At 41.0% G+C, this 19,694-nt stretch overlaps 1 protein-coding gene across 1 annotated transcript in view; it reads right to left on the reverse strand.

Annotated features, from left to right (window-relative positions):
- adcy3 (adenylate cyclase 3) overlaps positions 1 to 19,694 on the reverse strand; it is a gene marked incomplete at its 5' end in the record, with an annotated part of 113,205 nt that overhangs the window by 43,201 nt on the left and 50,310 nt on the right. The window contains 2 exon segments of the mRNA XM_062968799.1: positions 4,804 to 4,915; positions 7,523 to 7,653. Coding sequence (XP_062824869.1) covers positions 4,804 to 4,915; positions 7,523 to 7,653 — 243 coding nt within the window.

Here is a 19,694-nt window from a genome sequence, read left to right on the forward strand (position 1 = left end):
CCAGCTGCAATAAATCACTGACCGAGAGGTCATGAGTTCAAAGCCAGCTTGCATCCGAGTGAGCACCCAACCATTAAAATAAATAAATAGCCCAGCTCATTGTTGACCTAAGCCACCCGAAAGATAGTTGCATCTCTCAAGTAGGAAAATTTAGGTACCACTTATGCGGGGAGGCTAATTTAACTAATTTACAACACCATAAAAAATTGTCCAGCAGCATGCAGAAAGGAATGAGGAAGCAATCTATCAAAAAGGACTCGGCGTCACAGTGGATGATGAAGCAGCAGCTCCCCCTGTGGCCGGAATCGAGCATACCCTCAAGAAGCCTGGAAGCTGGAAAATGGTAAATTGCCTCTGTGTCTTTGTCTTTATGTCTAATGGCATTGAACGTTTGCCATGTATGTGTACATTGTGATCAGACTTGGGCAGTGTGGGTGAATTCCAACAACAACAACAACAACAACAACAACTTCACTTCCTGACAAAGAAATGGAATGAAAGAAAAAGGTCACCCTGGATGCATTTCATAACAAGCCTCAAATGTTTTCTAAAAGGTTTAAAATGTTTTCCTTTACTTATTATACAAAGCTTTTTTAAAAAAAATTCAAATGTCTATTACATTTTTTGCATTAGACACAAATAGAGCCCGGGTCAACAGCCTCAAAAAGCTGCAATGCTCACTCTGAAACGTCCATTGTGTTTGTTTTGTGCTTTTGTTTGCTTTGTTGGAATTCATCTTAATGGCACTCATTTATGCCTTATTAATCAGGGCACTTAGGCTTTAAAATCCATAATCATAAAAGTCATAAATTCTGAGAAGCCTCAGAGCGAAGAGCCGGAAAAACAACAACAACAAATAATTCAATCAGCTTTTCTGAAGAAGGCAAAGAAGAAAAATCTGTTTCCCAAGTCAACATGAAACCACTGGAAGAGTTTGGTGTCAAATTTATGCGAACAACACTTAACTCTATTACTCCTTTTCACGTAATACCAAGGATCAGTGATGGAATGGATGAGGGCTTATACGAGGGTTGAATGAAAAGCAATGCCTCCACCTTCATTTCTTGGGTTTGGATGGGAATATTTTAATAAATCAAACACAGAAATAATCTTTAGAATGTGCTCTTTAACTACCACTAGTCACTTTCCCACATCATCACCAGACAATTGGATACATTTCTGCCAACAATGAACAAGTTTTCTGGCACCATCACAGAAAAAGTCGACACTCTGTTTCCACAGCCGGCGTCTCACAGTCCCCATCGTGCACAGATCTTCCAATAGCCAAGCAAAGCAATAATGTGACCCACACGTTCTTTTGAAATGGCGAATATGCTTGACATTTCTGAGTGATACCACGATCGTCCTGAATCAATCTGTTGACCTTTTGCTTCTCGGTCGTGGCCCCTCCCCAGAGATATACAGCAAGCCCCAACCCTTCTGAGTTTGAGAAAAGCCCTGAAAACATGGCTATATGCCCAGGCTTTCAATGATTAAATGATGGGCCCGGGCTGTGGCGCAGACTGGTGAGCAGCCAGCTGCAGCCAGCTGCCACAAATCACTCTGACCAAGAGGTCATGAGTTCGAGGCCAGCTCAGAGCCTGTGTTTGTCTCTGTCTTTGTTCTATGTTTATATGGCATTGAATGTTTGCCTTATATATGTAATGTGATCCGTCCTTTAAATAAATAAAGACGACCCAGACTGACTTACGGCCACAGTATGAGGATATTGGATGAACGGACTTTAACCATATGTTATATATTTTTATATTGTTTTAAGTGTTGTAATTCGATTTTATTCATTGCTATGTTTTAACTATGTGTAGGCATCCAATTGTTGCCAATTGTGTACGCCGCCCTGAGTCCCTTCGGGTGGGAAGGGCGGGAAATAAAAGTTGTAAATAAAATAAATAAATAAACTTGGTGGTTGCTGTCACAGGACATCCAACTCTTCCCACCTCAACATCTTTAAACTGACTCGCCCGACGACGCACAGGACTCACATCAACACAATCGCCATACTTGCAAAAAGAGAAAAATAACTTTTGTATAAAGTTGGATTAAGAATTATTCCATGGGATAATAATATAAAACTAAGGTAGTTAAATAGGTGAAACTACAAAACCGAAAGGTCCCAGGTTCAAACCCCGGGAGCGGCGTGAGCAGCCGCTCTTAGCTCCAGCTTCTGCCAACCTAGCAGTTCGAGAACATGCCAATGTGAGTAGATTAATAGGTACCACTCCGGCGGGAAGGTAACGACGCTCCATGCAGTCATGCCAGCCACATGACCTTGGAGGTGTCTACGGACAACGCCGGCTCTTTGGCTTAGAAATGGAGATGAGCACCAACCCCCAGAGTCGGACACGACTGGACTTAACGTCAGGGAAAACCTTTACTTTTACCTTTACAAAACTAAAAGACAGGAAAAACAAAACAAAAGGACCACATCCAGAGCTCTGGAAGTAACAAGGACATTAAAGCAACTGTATACGTGTAAATCATAAGTTGTAGTTGTTGGTATTTATTTTCCTTTTGTTTGTTTTTTTGAAGTTTCAATATTGTCAGTCACCTTTTATGTCAATGTCACCCTTTATGTCGATGTTACTTAACCTGTCTCTCCCCCCCCCCCCCCCAATACCCTGACATCATGTATGTATTTTACTATATGGAGAAAATGAGAACTCTTATTGTAACAAGAAATGTGCAAGTTGCTTATACACCTCATAATAAAAACTATATATATATAAAAAAAACACAATTGCCATAAACAGCTTTCATTCTCTGATGAATCTCCTTTGGGGTGACACCTCCTGCTGTCAAGAATTCAATGACTGCACGTTGCTTAAGTCGCATTGACCGACCGTCTGTGTAGGGTTCTTCTCACTTTAACAACACAACCGTTCAATGCTAAGGCTTCCCCATCTGCGCAGGGTTCCATACTTTGCACTTTAACAACACAACCGTTCAATGTTAAGGCTTCCTGCCAAATGGAACTGTAACGGAAATTCTCCTGAACAAGCCAAGACCTGCTGCAGACCAGGACAGCCATCTCTTGAGGAGTTACGAAGGTGGAGGCATTACTTTTCATTCATCCCTTTCATTCATCAGCGCCCACTGTTAGCTCCAGCTTCTGCCAACCTAGCAGTTCGAAAACATGCAAATGTGAGTAGATCAATAGGTACCGCTCCGGTGGGAAGGTAACAGCGCTCTATGCAGTCATGCCTATGGCCACATGACCTTGGAGGTGTCTACGGACAATGCCGGCTCTTCGGCTTAGAAATGGAGATGAGCACCAACCCCCAAAGTCAGACATGACTGGACTTAACGTCAGGGGAAACCTTTACCCTTTCTTTACCTATTATTATTATTAGTATTATTATTTTGTTCTTTCAGTTTTCTCGCTTTCCTAGTTAAGAAATAAAAAGACAAAGGTTTTCCCCTGACATTAAGTCTAGTCGTGTGTGACTCTGGGGGTTGGTGCTCATCTCCATTTGTAAGCTGAAGAGCCGGCGTTGTCCGTAGACACCTCCAAGGCCAGGTGGCCATTGGCATGATTGCATGGAGCTCCGTTACCTTCCCGCCGGAGCGGTAAATATTGATCTACTCACATGTTTTCGAACTACTAGGTTGGCAGAAGCTGGGGCTAAATGTGGAAGCTCACCCTGCTCCCTGGACTCGAACTGCCGACCTTTTGGTTAGTAAGTTCAGCAGCTCAGCGGTTTAACCCGCTGCGCCACCGCGGACCCTAAGTTAAGAAATACACAGCGATTAATGCACACCGCTTTCTAATATTAATATTTTTTGCCTAAAATCTACAATCCTAATATTTCATAGCATTGAGACATGGCTGATTCAAGTGGTGCCAAACTGTGTTAATTCTACAGTGTAAATTGGCTAAAAAACCATTTCCCTACAACACAACTACCCAGCCTTCCAAGCAGCAAACCTATTCCATTGTATTCCAGCTCACCAAACAAGGATTCACGTAACCACAAAACACCCAGACTTTAAGGCTGCAAGGCTATTCACTGCTATTCCACCTGGTCAACAAATGATTCCCATCAGCCACAGCAACGCGTGGCCAGGCACAGCTAGTACAATATAATAATGTTAATTATATATTATACATTACATGTAATATTAATAATATTACAATATACAGTAGAGTCTCACTTATCCAAGCTAAACAGGCCGGCAGAAGCTTGGATAAGTGAATATCTTGGATAATAAGGAGGGATTAAGGAAAAGCCTATTAAACATCAAATTAGGTTATGATTTTACAAATTAAGCACCAAAACATCATGTTATACAACAAATTTGACAGAAAAAGTAGTTCAATACGCAGTAATGCTATGTAGTAATTACTGTATTTACGAATTTAGCACCAAAAGATCACGATATATTGAAAACATTGACTACAAAAATGGCTTGGATAACCCAGAAGCTTGGATAAGCGCGGCTTGGATAAGTGAGACTCTACTGTATTGATATAGTACAATATAGTAATTTATTGCCAGTATTGTGCTATGCTAATAATATAATATTGTGTGTAAATTTAATTTGTAAGCCGCTCTGAGTCCCATTTGGGGTGAGAAGGGTGGGATATAAATGTATTTAATAAATAAATAATAAATAAATAAATAGATGCACCCTGTATCATGTTATTTCTACTTGGCCCTTTTTCTCTTAAGGTGGCTTGCAAGAGATAAAGGTATATGCAGAAGAATTTAAGTGGGAGAAAGGGACATTCAAGAAGAGAAATAAAATAAACATAATAATAAGAAATCATGAAGATAAACTTACGGCGGCTAGTTTATCAAAGCGAGCAAAGAGTTCGTTGAGAAGTTTCACCAATTCCTGAGCGCTGCAGGAAGATGAGAGCTGCGTGAAACCGACTATGTCCGCAAAGAGGATGCTGTTAAATAAAAGGCACAAGAACCAAAAAAAGATTAGGATTCTGCTACACAACTACTATGCACAACAGAGAAACTAAACTCATCTAAACTAAACAAACAACATGTCTCCAATCAGTGCTTCAAGATCCAATCATTCTCGATTGCACTCAGCTGTGAGCCATCTACTGCAAAACTCACCTTCCTGAGAATCCCAAATTTTCATCACTTTTAAAAATTAACTGAAATTTCTATAGAACAAAAACTCAATAACTAATACTTGTAACAAAACCAATAATCCACAAGCTACAAAATGCAAACATACTTTTGTTTGTTTGTTTGTTTGTATCACGCATCATCTCTCCCAAAGGAAACTCAACGCGGCTTAACTTAAAAGCATCAGCATAAATTAAAAATATACAAATATACAAACATTTAAACAGGATTAAATATAAACAGTATTTAAAAACTCCCAGTTTTTTTTTTAAAAAAAATTAAAACATATTCAAAGTTAAAAACTACATACACAGCCATCACATTCCTGCACACAAATCTAGACTAATAGAAAGCAAAGACTGAAAGTAACACAAGAGAAAAAATAAAACTCTGTATTTTGATTCTGTGCATCTTCTTGTATGTGTTTGAGTAGTGTTTTATATCCACTTTTTGGGTATAAGTGTTTAATGCCAGTGCTAATGCTTTTTTGCTTTTGCTTCTTGGTGTGTTTCTTTGCCAAGTACTTCTGCATTTTTATATCGCCATTTGTTCAGAGAGAGATATATATATATATATATATATATATATATATATATATATATACACACACACACACACACACACACACATACATCACACACACACACACACATATATATATATATATACACACACACACACACACACACATATACATACATATACATACACAGTAGAGTCTCACTTATCCAACATTCTGGATTATCCAACACATTTTTGTAGTCAATGTTTTCAATATATCGTGATATTTGGGTGCTAAATTCATAAATACAGTAATTACTACATAGCATTACTGCGTATTGAACTACTTTTTCTGCCAAATTTGTTGTCTAACATGATGTTTTGGTGCTTCATTTGTAAAATCATAACTTAATTTGATGTTTAATAGGCTTTTCCTTAATGCCTCCTTATTATCCAACATATTCGCTTATCCAACATTCTGCCAGCCCGTTTATGTTGGATAAGTGAGACTCTACTGTATATATAGACACTTTAGCTTTGTTTTTGGTTTTTGGTTTTTTTCCTCTCTCTCTCCCTTTTTGATCCTTTTTAATCGCAGTTTTCCTACTTTCTATACAATCAAATGTTCTCACTCTATTGTTGTTAATTTACTCTATCTTATAAGGTAAAACTTCAATAAAATATATTTTAAAAAAAGAAAGCAAAGACTGAAAGTAACACAAGAGAAAAATAAAACTCTGTATTTTAATTCTGTGCATCTTCTTGTATGTGTTTGAATATTGTTTTATATCCCGTTTTAGTGATATCTTACCCTGCCTTGAGTCGCAGGGAACAATTCTACTCCAAAATATTTTGGATACAGAATAATCAATCGTTGTTGTTGTTGTTACTACTACTACTACATCTTTTGTGCAATTATATTCATCTCTTCATACCCACCTTTCTCTACCATATCTATAGGTTATACTTCTTCGATATACTTAATTCATATTAATTAATAGACCCAACAATCATCAAATCGGTCTCAATTTTTCTCCAAAAAAATCAATTAGAAGTTTCCAGTTTTCCTCTTTCCCTTATCAATAGGTTATATTACTTCGTCTATATACTTTTTTCGTGTCAGGAGCAAATTGAGAAACTGCAAGTCGCTTCTGGTGTGAGAGAATTGGCTGTCTGCAAGGACGTTGCCCAGGCGGTGCCCGGATGTTTTTGATGTTTTACCATCCTTGTCTCCGTAGGGAGCTGGAGCTGACAGAGGGAGCTCATCTGCACTCTCCCCAATCCATATACTTTGTTCATGTTAATGAATAAAACTAGCAATCATCAAATCAGGCTTAGCTCATCATCAATATCATCATTATTACTATGATGTTTATTTATACTCTGCTTTTCTCTCCAACAAGGAGACTTGGTAGACATCTTCCAGCTCCTCAATATCTTCCTTGAATTTTGATGCCTAGAACTGGACATGTTACAGATACTGAACTACAAATCCCAGCATTGAGGAAGGCTGAGGATTCATAGATAGCTTCATAATTCCCATCCTTGGCTCCCAAGCCTTCCTTTGCTTCTATTACTGCTTCACAACAACTTGTAAGTGCTCCATTATTCTGACATTCAGTCAATTTGGGGAAAAAATGCTCTTTCCTTAATTGTGCTTTTTGTGAGGTTTTAATTATGCATCAGAATGGAAATAATGATGCTGAGAAGCCCTGAGATATACTCTCTGAATGATGGCAATAAATACTTTATTGCACATGTGCCAATTTTACGATCCGCGGACCGAATGCGGCCCACCATGTCATCGTTATGTAGCCCTCGACAACTCCTATATTCCCTATCATTAGATATCATGGACAAGAGCTAATGGGAGTTGTGATACAGTAACACCTGATTGTGAGGATATCTGTTACCTGACGTTTTCATGGCGGTACATGTACATGGTGTTAAACTGCTGCATCTCCTTCTGGCTCGGATCCTTCTTCATATCCTTCAGCATCTCGTCGGCCACATGTTTGGGCAAAATGGAAAGCATCAAGCGCTCCTGGGGCGAAGAAAAACAAAGCCAGGGAAGAGGAAACGTGAATAAAAGTAATCCCAAAAGGGCTGTTGACATTGTACTAAAGTACCTAATAAAATGCAAGGATGGAGATAGTATGTCAAAGTATGGAAACCATTGGATAATTGGTTAAACCCAATATATGCCACAGCAATAGCAGATTTAAATCATCCTGAGATCAGGTAAGGTTTTAGATAAATGTCTTGACCAGGTATGGGCAAACTTGAGCCCTCCAGGTGTTTTGGACTTCAACTCCCACAATTCCTAACAGCCTATCGGTTGTTAGGAATTGTGGGAGTTGAAGTCCAAAACACCTACAGGCCAATAACACGTCTGCCCACTATGTTTAAACTACTGACTGGCATCATAGCTGACAGAATTCAAGACTATCTTGAAGAAAAAAAAACATCTTGCCAGATGAACAGAAAGGCAACAAACAGAAAAGCAGTGGCACAAAAGACCAGTTATTGATTGACAAAATGATTCTGGAGAACTGTAAAAGCCGAAAAGCTAATCTTCACATGATGTGGATTGACTACAAAAAGGCCTTTGACTCACTCCCACACAGCTGGATCATCAAGTGCCTGGATGCCATCGGGATTTGTAAAAACGTTGGCACCTTTATTGAAAACATGATGGAGCACTGGAAAACTGAACTATTCTTGTGGGTCGGGGTGAGCTTCCGCTGTTAGCCGTAGCTCCTGCCAACCTAGCAGTTCAAAAACACTTTAACTGCCATGGCTGAATATTATGGACTCCATAGCAGTTAAAATGGTGTCAAGCTACATTAATTCTACGGTGTTGATGCACTCGTAACCTAACATTTTGGGGCTAAAACCTCAGAGCCCGGCAAAGTGTGTTTTGCAATACTTGCAACCTGCTGTTTCCTACCACGAAATGAGAACAATGCCGACAATAGTTTTTTCCCTGCACAATTCAAAGAGGCCATTAGATTTCTCGGAGCTGCTTCAGATTTAATAGGATTGTGTTCCCCTTTGTTTGTGTTGCCAGAACATGCAAAAATATATGAGCAACGGACATGTGTCCCTAAATCCTGGGTGAACATGTGCTAAGGAGGCGTTACTTGTTCAAACACAGCGATGGGAGAAGGGGGCACTTTATTGACCGTTTAAAACCACCTTTCATCATATGGTAGTAAGGTAGTTTATAAAATGTAATTAAACCGTTTTACAATCCTAATAAAACCACAAAAAACACCAAAGGCATGAATGCAGGGACACTGAAGAGTGCCTTTTATTAGATCCATGCATTGTCTAGCCAAGTATTGTTCATTCTGACCTGCAGCCACGGTTATCCAGGGTTTATTTAAGGCTACTGTCCTCTCTAGTCTTACCATGAGACGCTGGAGCCTACAATTGATTGCATTGTAATGTAGGAAGCTGGTTTCTGTTGAGTCAGAGCCTTATAGGGCAATCTAAGTCCAGGCTTGCCAACTCAAACTGGCAGCTATGGCTCTCTGAGATACTTTCCTATCTGGTAATACCTCCAGTGTATGTACAGTAGAGTTCCGGTTATCCGACTTCCGGTTATTTGATGTACCATATTATTCGACATGCCAGGCCAGGCTGCGTGGTTCAGGGTGCTTGCTGGAGGGATGAGATACAGCTGGAGCAGACTTTCCCTCCCAAAAGCACCCGGCGCTGGGGAGAAGCCCACTGTATGTTGCTAGGCAGCAACACACACTGGGCTTCTCCAAAGTGCCAGGTGCTTGCCCGAAGGGAAAAGTCTCATCCTTCCGGCATGCTCCCGGCACTTTGGAGAAGCCTGGTGCGTGTTGCTAGGCAGGAACACACACTGGGCTCCTCTAAACAGAGTGCTTGCTGGAGGGACGAGACTCTTCTCTCTGGTAAGCACCCGGCACTTTGGAGAAGCCTGATGCATGTTGCTAGGCAGGAACATGCACCGGGCTTCTCTAATCCGGGTGCTTGCCGGAGGGACAAGACTCTTTCCTCTGGTAAGCACCTGGCACTTTGGAGAAGCCCAGTGTGTGTTGCTAGGCAGGAACATGCACCGGGCTTCTCTAAACCGGGTGCTTGCCAGAGGGACAAGACTCTTCCCTCTGGTAAGCATCCAGCACTTTGGAGAAGCCCGGTGCATATTGCTAGGCAGGAACATGTTCCGGGCTTCTCTAAACTGGGTGCTTGCCGGAGGGACAAGGCTCTTCCCTCTGGTAAGCACCCGGCACTTTGGAGAAGCCCAGTGCATGTTGCTAGGCAGGAACATGCACCGGGCTTCTCTAATTCGGGTGCTTGCCGGAGGGACAAGACTCTTCCCTCTGGTAAGCACCCAACACTTTGGAGAAGCCCGGTGCATATTGCTAGGCAGGAACATGCACCGGGCTTCTCTAATTCGGGTGCTTGCCGGAGGGACAAGACTCTTCCCTCTGGTAAGCACCCGGCACTTTGGAGAAGCTCAGTGCATGTTGCTAGGCAGCAACACGCACTGGGCTTCTCTAAACCGGATGCTTGCCGGAGGAATGAGACTCTTCCCTTTGGCAAGCACCCAGCTTGCCGGGAGGGATAATAGGGCTTCCCTATTATCCAACAGTTCCGGTTATCCGACATTCGGCCCGCCCATCTATGTCGGATAACCAGAACTCTACTGTATATGCCTCATATCCAATAACCAATCCAGCAACTTTTATACAATTCCCAACCATATGCTAATCCCAACTATATACATGTGTGTCTTTGATGTATCACAGAGTTGGAAGAGACCACAAGGATATCGAGCACAACTTCAAGGCAAATGAGAGACCTGTCAAAGGCGGGCTAGGTACATGATTTATAGTTTTCTCCTCCCTAAATACGCTGCACACCAGACTGATTGTCTCAGAGGCAAGGTAAACCCATACATAGCAGAGTCCTTATCAGTTGTCTGCAGAGTTTTACTGCACAGCCTGACCTTATGCCACTCACTTTTTAAGAAAAAATATTTGCTCAATATTACAACCTTCTTCAAGCCTCCTCTAGTAATTTGCTTGTATATAATCCTGTTGTTATGTTATGCAGCTTTCTTTCCTTGCTCTGTGTTTCCTGAGATGTTGTGGGAGGGGCTGCAGATCACATGATCTGATATGAGACTGCTCAGAGCTCAGACTCCATTTCAGATTCTTTTTAGACTTTGGACTGCTAAGACCAAACACTTGTTGCTAATTGTAACAAAGCTGCCCTATGCCATCTGCATACAGAGATTATCTCAAACATATCTGAAACTGGACTGATAAGTTATGTACCTGTGTTATGCTGAACACATGAAGGTTGTGAGTAAACCAAATATGCTATTTTACCAAGGGTAAAGGTAAAGGTTTTCCCCTGACATTAAGTCTAGTCATGTCCGATTCTGGGGGTTGGTGCTCATCTCCATTTCTAAGCTGGAGAGCCGGCATTGTCCATTGACACCTCCTAAGTCATGTGGCTGGCATGACTGCGTGGAGCACTGTTACCTTCCCACTGGAGCAGTACCTATTGATTTACTCACCTCTGCATGTTTTCGAACTGCTTGGTTGGCAGAAGCTGGGGCTAACAGTGGGAACTCACCCCACTCCCCGGATTCAAACCGCTGACCTTTCAGTCAGCAAGTTCAGCAGCTCTGCGGTTTAACCCGCTGCACCACCAGGGGCTATGATTTGACCAAAGCCTAGTTGTGCAACCACATGTCCATTAGAACTGTATTTTCCACCAATTTAACACAATAGGGCTACAGTCAATGCCTACCTGTCTAACAGTGCACTATCTATCTAACAAGACCTCCAAGTCCACCTATCCTGCTCAGATCTTGCAGACCTAAAGCAGCATGACTTCCTCGAATGAATCTATCCTTCTGGAATAGGGTGCTCCTCTTTTCCTATTGCCCTGAACTTTACCAAAGGATTATCATCTTTTTCTGGCGAGCCATGTCATTTCATGATCTGGGCAAAGTATGAGTTCAGGAAAGACAAAGGATCATATCCATCTCTAATGCCATCTCCTTCTTATTCTACAGCCAAGAATCTTATCGAGCATTATTTTCTTTTTCTACTGAGTTCTGTCTTTTTGTACGAGGGTTGAATTAAAAGTGATGCCTCCACCTTCGTTACTTGGGTTTGGATGGGAATATTTTAATAAATCAAACGCAGAAATAATCCTTAGACTGTGCTCTTTAACTACCACTATTCATTTTTCCACATCATCACCAGACAATTGGATACATTTCTGCCAATTATGAACAAGTTTTCTGAAGCCGTCACAGAAGAAGTCGACACTCTGTTTCCGCAACCGGCGTCTCACAGGACCCTTTGTGCACAGATCTTCCAATAGCCAAGCAAAGCAATCATGTGACCCACACGTTCTTGTGAAATGCCAATTATGCTTGAAATTTCTCTCTGAGTGATACGACGATCGTCCTGAATCAATCTGTCAAACTTTTGCTTGTGAAACTCGGTGATTGCTGTCGCAGGATGTCCAACCCTTTGTCACGCAAGTCAGATGTTCCCACCTCAACATCTTTAAACTTACTCGCCCAATGGCACTCAGTACTCGCATCAACACAATCCCCATAAACAGCTTGCATTCTCTGATGAATCTCCTTTGGGGTGACACCTTCTGCTGTCAAGAATTCAATGACTGCACGTTGCTTAAGTCACATTGACTGACTGTTTGTGCAAGGTTCTATACTTCACACTTTATCAACACAACCGTTCAATGCTAACCGTTCCCGCCAAATGGAACGGTTGAGAGTCTACTGAACAGGCCAGGACCTGCCACAGACTAGTTTTGCCATCTGTTGAGGAGTTATGAAGGTGGAGGCATTACTTTTCATTCAAACCTCGTAATATGTCCAAAATACAAGTTCAGTTCTGGTTTGAACAGTCATTTGTTTCCCTTATTAACGGTCCATGATCTCTGAGAGTCGCAACACTCTCAGCGGGTCCTTCAGCGGCATATGGCACCTGCTAGCCTTCCTCTGCGTTTAACTCTAAAAATAAAAGGTGGCATTTGTACTGCTTCGCTGCCTGGCTGCTGCTCTTCCCTATGGCTCCCTTGGCCGTATCATGTGCAAATTCTTCTCAGACAAGGTGCAAATGTTAGAGCCCGCTGGGATGCCGCAAGCGAGCGCCTCTCCGAGTGCTAAAGTGCTGTCAGACTTGCATAACGGAGTTAGCCGGTCCCTGTGGAGGAGACTCTCAGCAGAGAAAAAACGAGTGTTTCCGGCACGCATCTTTTTTAGAAGCCATTCCTAGGGAATAACAAAGAAATCAAGGCTTCGGCATGATTCACAAGTCCGCATGCAAAGAGAGGTACCAAGTCAGATCTTTATATTTTCTCACGCTCGGTGGAGTGTCTACATATGCCAGGATATGATTTTTTAACCCTTGTTGTCAGGTGTAGTTCTTGTTTATTATCAATGTGACAATTAATTGCTCACAGATTTAAATCTAGGGGGGAAAATAATGCCCCTAGCTTTGGGAAAGATAGCTTTGAATGGTGGAATAGATACAAGAGTCATAGAAGATTCACACAATCAACGAGTTGATAGAGACCACAAGGACCATCTAGTACAACCAATCTTCTTTTTGCTGAATGATGGAGTAGATACAAGAGTCATAGAAGATTTACACACTCAAGGAGTTGATGAAGACCACAAGGACCATCTAGTACAACCCATCTCCGTTTTGCTGAATGATGGAGTAGATACAAGAGTCATAGCAGATTTACACACTCAAGGAGTTGATGGAGACCACAAGGACCATCTAGTACAACCAATCTCCGTTTTGCTGAATGGTGGAGTAGATACAAGAGTCATAGCAGATTCACACAATCAAGGAGTTGATAGAGACCACAAGGACCATCTAGTTCAACCAATCTTCTTTTTGCTGAATTGTGGAGTAGATACAAGAGTCATAGCAGATTTACACACTCAAGGAGTTGATAGAGACCACAAGGACCATCTAGTACAACCAATCTTCTTTTTGCTGAAAGGTGGAGTAGACACAAGAGTCATAGCAGATTTACACACTCAAGGAGTTGATAGAGACCACAAAGACCAGCTAGTACAACCAATCCTCTTTTTGCTGAGTGGTGGAGTAGATACAAGAGTCATAGCAGATTTACACAAACAAGGAGTTGATTGAGACCACAAGGACCATCTAGTACAACCAATCTTCTTTTTGCTGAATGGTGGAGTATATACAAGAGTCATAGCAGATTCACACAATCAAGGAGTTGATAGAGACCACAAGGACCATCTAGTTCAACCCATCTCCGGTTTGCTGAATTGTGGAGTAGATACAAGAGTCATAGCAGATTTACACACTCAAGGAGTTGATGGAGACCACAAGGACCATCCAGTTCAACCCATCTCCGTTTTGCTGAATGGTGGAGTAGATACAAGAGTCATAGCAGATTTACACACTCAAGGAGTTGATGGAGACCACAAGGACCATACAGTTCAACCCATCTCCGTTTTGCTGAATGGTGGAGTAGATACAAGAGTCATAGCAGATTTACACAATCAAGGAGGTGATAGAGACCACAAGGACCCTCCAGTTCTGTGTTTGATTTATTTATTTATTCTGTGTTTGATTTATTAAAATATCCCCATCCAAACTGAAGTAACAAAGGTGGAGGCATTACCTTTCGTTCAACCCTCGTATACATAAAATGCTAATCCTTTCTAACTAAATGAGGACTTTAACAGGAATAAACAGTGAGAAATCTTGTGGAGGCACGACCATATGTATGTTTTCAAATATGATGTGAGCCACCATGGGTTGGTCCTGGAGAAAGGCAGCATAGAAATCTCAACAACAACAACAACAACAACAACAAACATTAGTAACAACTCCAACAACAACAACAACAACAACAACAGACATTAGTAACAACTCCCTGATGGTAAGAGCTATTTGGCATGGAAAATGCTGCCTTGGAGTTTGGTGGAATCACCTTCTCTAGACATCTTTCAACAGAGGCTGGATGGCCATCTGTCAGGAATGCTTTAATTATATTTTTCTGTATAGCAGGGGATCAGACTGGATGGCTCTTGTGGTATCTTCCAATCTTATAATTCCATGTATGTATGTGTTTTCAGATTGAATCACACCCGGGTTTGCAAGAACCTCCTCCTTTATTATTATGTGCTTTCTCACACAAGAGCCTGGCAAGCAGCATTATGCTCATGTTTTTCCTTTTCCTTTTACAATTCGGTCCCGAATTACACCAGGGAGTTCCAGGTTAGCAATTGCAGCCTATACGGTTTTTATTTTAACAATAAAGAAGCAGGCGACTAAATATAATACGCACACATAACACGCGCACCCCGCAGCACTGCTGATAAAATGTTTTGACAGTTTCGTCCCACCCGTACAACGATTCTCGCGAGTCCAAACGCTGTGAAACACAGCTTCCAATAAAAAGCACATTACTTAAGATAGAAAACCCCGCAGATATTGAGTCGCCTGCAGTTTTGCAGCCAGAGTTTCCAAAGAGCATCTGAATAATGGGATATATATTTTTCTACAGAGAATACTGTATATACTCGAGTATAAGCCTAGTTTTTCAGCCCTTTTTTTAAGACTGAAAAAGCCCTCCTCAGCTTATACTCGGGTGAGGGTCCTGGTTGGCTTATATTTGGGTCAGTTTATACTTGAGAATATATGGTACATTTATCATTTTCTCTATTATTATTGGTATTACAGTAGAGTCTCACTTATCCAACACTCACTTATCCAACGTTCTGGATTATCCAACGCATTTTTGTTGTCAATGTTCTCAAAACATCATGATATTTTGATGCTAAATTCATAAATACAGTAATTACTACATAGCATTACTGCATATTGAACTACTTTTTCTGTCAAATTTGTTGTATAACATGATGTTTTGGTGCTTCATTTGTAAAATCGTAACCTAATTTGATATTTAATAGGCTTTTCCTTAATCCCTCCTTATTATCCAACATATTCGCTTATCCAACATTCTGCCGGCCTGTTTATGTTGGATAGGTGAGACTCTACTGTATTACATTCATTATTTTTCTCTATTGTTGTTGCTACTATTACATTTATTTTACTCTATTATTATTATTATTATTATTATTATTATTATTATTATTATTATTATTATTTTATTATGACACAGCAAACAAGATAGATATGCTGGATTTCCTATCACAAAATCACAAGTCAAACACTTCCCAAGTGTCTAGGACTGTGTGATGTATTTTCGGATGATACGCGCAGATCCCAGTCAGGTGGCCTTTTGCATTCCCTGTTCCCATTCCCTGTGGGCCGGGCTGTGGCGCAGCTGGCTAGTAACCAGCTGCAATAAATCACTACTGACCGAGAGGTCATGAGTTCAAAGCCCGGGTCGGGTTAAGCCCCTGACCATTAAATATTTATATTCCGCCCTTCTCACCCCGAAGGGGACTCAGGGCGGATTACAATGAACACATATATGGCAAACATTCAATGCCAACAGACAAACAACATTCAGTTTTAGACAGACACAGAGGCATTTTTTAACATCTATCCAGCTTCACGATTCCGGCCACAGGGGGAGCTGTTGCTTCACCGTCCATTGGTGGCTGTTCTTCCTCTTCTTTTCCTCGTGAGCAGTTTTATGGTGTTGTAGATTAGTTAAATTAGCCTCCCGCATAAAGCGTACCTTAAATTTTCCCTACTTGACAGATGCAACTGTCTTTCGGGGCTGCTAGGTCAACAGCAAGCCAGGGCTATTTTTTTTTTATGGTTGGAGGCTTAACCCGACCCAGGCTTCGAACTCATGACCTCTCGGTCAGTAGTGATTTATAGCAGCTGGTTACTAGCCAGCTGCGCAACAGCCCGGCCCCTATGCAGCCCCGAAAGACAGTTGCATCTGTCAAGTAGGGAAATTTAGGTACACTTTATGCGGGAGGCTAATTTAACTAATTTACAACACCATAAAACTGCCAGCAAAACACGAGGAAAGGAATGAGGAAGTACAGCCACTAGTGGACGGTGAAGTAACAGCTCCCCCTGTGGCCGGAATCGTGAAGCTGGAAAAATGTTAAATGCCTCTGTGTCTGTCTATACTGTATGTTGTTTGTCTGTTGGCATTGAATGTTTACCATATATGTATTCATTGTAATCCGCCCTGAGTCCCCTTCGGGGTGAGAAGGGCGGAATATAAATACTGTAAATAAATATTGGATTAGACATCCAAAAATACACAATAAAATCACTTTATGGGTGATTCTAGCACAGAATTCCACACGATCCATTTAGGTATTCAATCATGTTGCAGCTGGGTTTATTCCTTCATCTTTTTTTTTTCTGGGCTTGGCTTCACAAAGAGTGCATCTGTGCGACAGGTGTGAAATGGGACGGTTACGGCTTATGATAGGCAGCTGCAGGATTCGAAAGTGCCCGTCCTAAAACACTCTCGGCGGTTGTAAAGATGCGACTGAGATGCTGCCAGGTAATTCTGAACTGGTGGTAATGTTTGCCGTTGCTACGGCTGTTGCGGCTCAGATCCTCCTGAGAGTTTCTTGGAAAGGATGCAGTGGGGATAATTTGATGCCTCGGTTTTAATGAGCCTGATCTGACAACCCAGGCTTGTTCAGGAAATGAAGAATGGGCATTAAAGGCCGGCTAACTCCTTTGCGTGATGTGGAGACGTGACTTTGGCATTTGAAGACTGCAATCTTCCTGACAGCCAAGGAGTTCATTGTTCAGAGTGAGCCTTGCACAAATTGAATATATCCCTTATCCAAAATGCTTGGGACCAGAAGTGTTCTATATTTTGAATTTTGTTTTGGAATACTTCCACATACATAATGAGATATCTTGGGAAAAGAACCTCAAATCAAAACATAACATTCATATATTTCATATATACCTTACTAGCTGTGCCCGGCCACGCGTTGCTGTGGCTTAATGGGAATGCTTTGTTGGCCAGGTGGAATAGCAGTGAATAGCCTTGCAGTATCAAAGCCTGGCCGTTATCTGGAGTAGCTGGAGCTTTTTGTTGTATGAACGTCGAGGCATGGATGAGGGGTTGTGCTGCTAAGTTTAGTGTTTCTGGGATGTGTAGTTTTGTTGTTTTGTCCTAGGCCGAAATTTCATTACCCTTCTATATTTATAAAAGAGTGATGGCATCAGGGCAGCGGACAAAATAACAAAACTACAGGCCCCCCAACCTCAAAATTTGACAACACAACCCATCATTCACGGCTCTAGGTTGATACAACAAAAACAAAAGAAAAATAAAGTCCTAATTAGAGGGAGAGGAATAATTGTTTTTATCCAATTGCTGCCAGTTTGAAGGCTAAGCTCCGCCCACTTGGTCTCCTAGCAACGTACTCAGCCCAGGGGACAGGCACAGTTAGGCCTCACTTAGGCCTCTTCCACAGATTATCAGATTTTAACTGGATTATAAGACCGTTTCACACAGCTATATAACCCATATAGAATCTTATATTATCTGCTTTGAACTGGATTATCTTGAGTCCACACTGCCATATAATCCACTTCAGTGTGCATACTCAACATAAAGACAACCATACAACAGACATTCAATACCACCACTACCTCAACAATTTCTCACCAACACCACCACACAACGCCACAGCAACGCGTGGCCGGGCACAGCTAGTTTATATATATATAGACTAGCTTTGCCCGGCTTTGCGTTGCTGTGGCTTATGCTTTCAGAGTGTTGCTCTTTATTTACTGTACTGATTTAAGAGATTATATTGTTCTGTATTCTTATATCATAGTAATTATTACATATTATATTTATAATCTTATATTATCTGCTTAGAACAGGAATATATGAGGCCCCTTCTATACAGCTGTATAAAATGCACACTGAAGTGGATTATATGGCAGTGTGGAGTCCAGATAATCCAGTTCAAAGCAGATAATATAAGATTATAAATGGGTTATATAGCTGTGTGGAAGGGCCTTGAGTCTACACTGCCATATAATCCAGTTAAAATCAGATAATCTGTATTTTATAGGCAGGGTGGAAGAGGCCTAAGTGAAGCCTAACTCTGCCTGTCCTCTGGGCTGAGTGGGTTGCTAGGAGACCAAGTGGGTGGAGCTTAGCCTTCTAACTGGCAGCAGTTGGATAAAAACAATTATTCCTCTCCCTCTAATTAGGACTTTATTTTTCTTTTCTTTTTGTTGTATGAACGTAGAGGCATGGATGAGGGGTTGTGCTGCCAAGTTTAATGTTTCTGGGATGTGTAGTTTTGTTGTTTTGTCCTAGGCTGAAATTTTATTACCCTTTTATATATATAGATATACAGTAGAGTCTCACTTATCCAACATAAATGGGCCGGCAGAATGTTGGATAAGTGAATATGTTGGATAATAAGGGGGCATTAAGGAAAAGCCTATTAAACATCAAATTAGGTTATGATTTTACAAATGAAGCACCAAAACATCATGTTAGACAACAAATTTGACAGAAAAAATAGTTAATTACACATTAATGCTATGTAATAATGACTGTATTTACGAATTTAGCACCAAAATATCACAATGCTTTGAAAAGATTGACTACAAAAATGCGTTGGATAATCGAGAATGTTGGATAAGTGAGTGTTGGATAAGTGAGACTCTACGGTATATAGATATACCTTATACATACAACCTGAATGTGATTTTATACACAATATGCCTCGTACCTTGGAAATGGGACCCATTTGCCCCTTATACACATACCCCGAAGGTAATTTCATACACAATATTTGAAAATAACTTAGTACATGAAACAAAGCTTATACAATAAAGTCTCATTTATCCAACATTCGCTTATCCAACGTTCTGGATTATCCAATGCAGTTTGCCTCCCGCCCCGATCCACAGCTGTTTCTCTAGGTTAGAACTTTTGATGGATTTAATTTCCAAAAACGTTGCTACTGTAAGTTCATTTTATGCAATTCTATCTTTGTTAGTAGCCAATTTTTATAGCCAATGTTTTCATTATATTGCGATGTTTTGGTGCTAAATTTATAAATACAGTAATTACTACATGATG

The sequence above is a fragment of the Anolis carolinensis genome, chromosome 1 (genome assembly GCF_035594765.1).
Source record: "Anolis carolinensis isolate JA03-04 chromosome 1, rAnoCar3.1.pri, whole genome shotgun sequence".
NCBI lineage: Eukaryota > Metazoa > Chordata > Lepidosauria > Squamata > Dactyloidae > Anolis > Anolis carolinensis.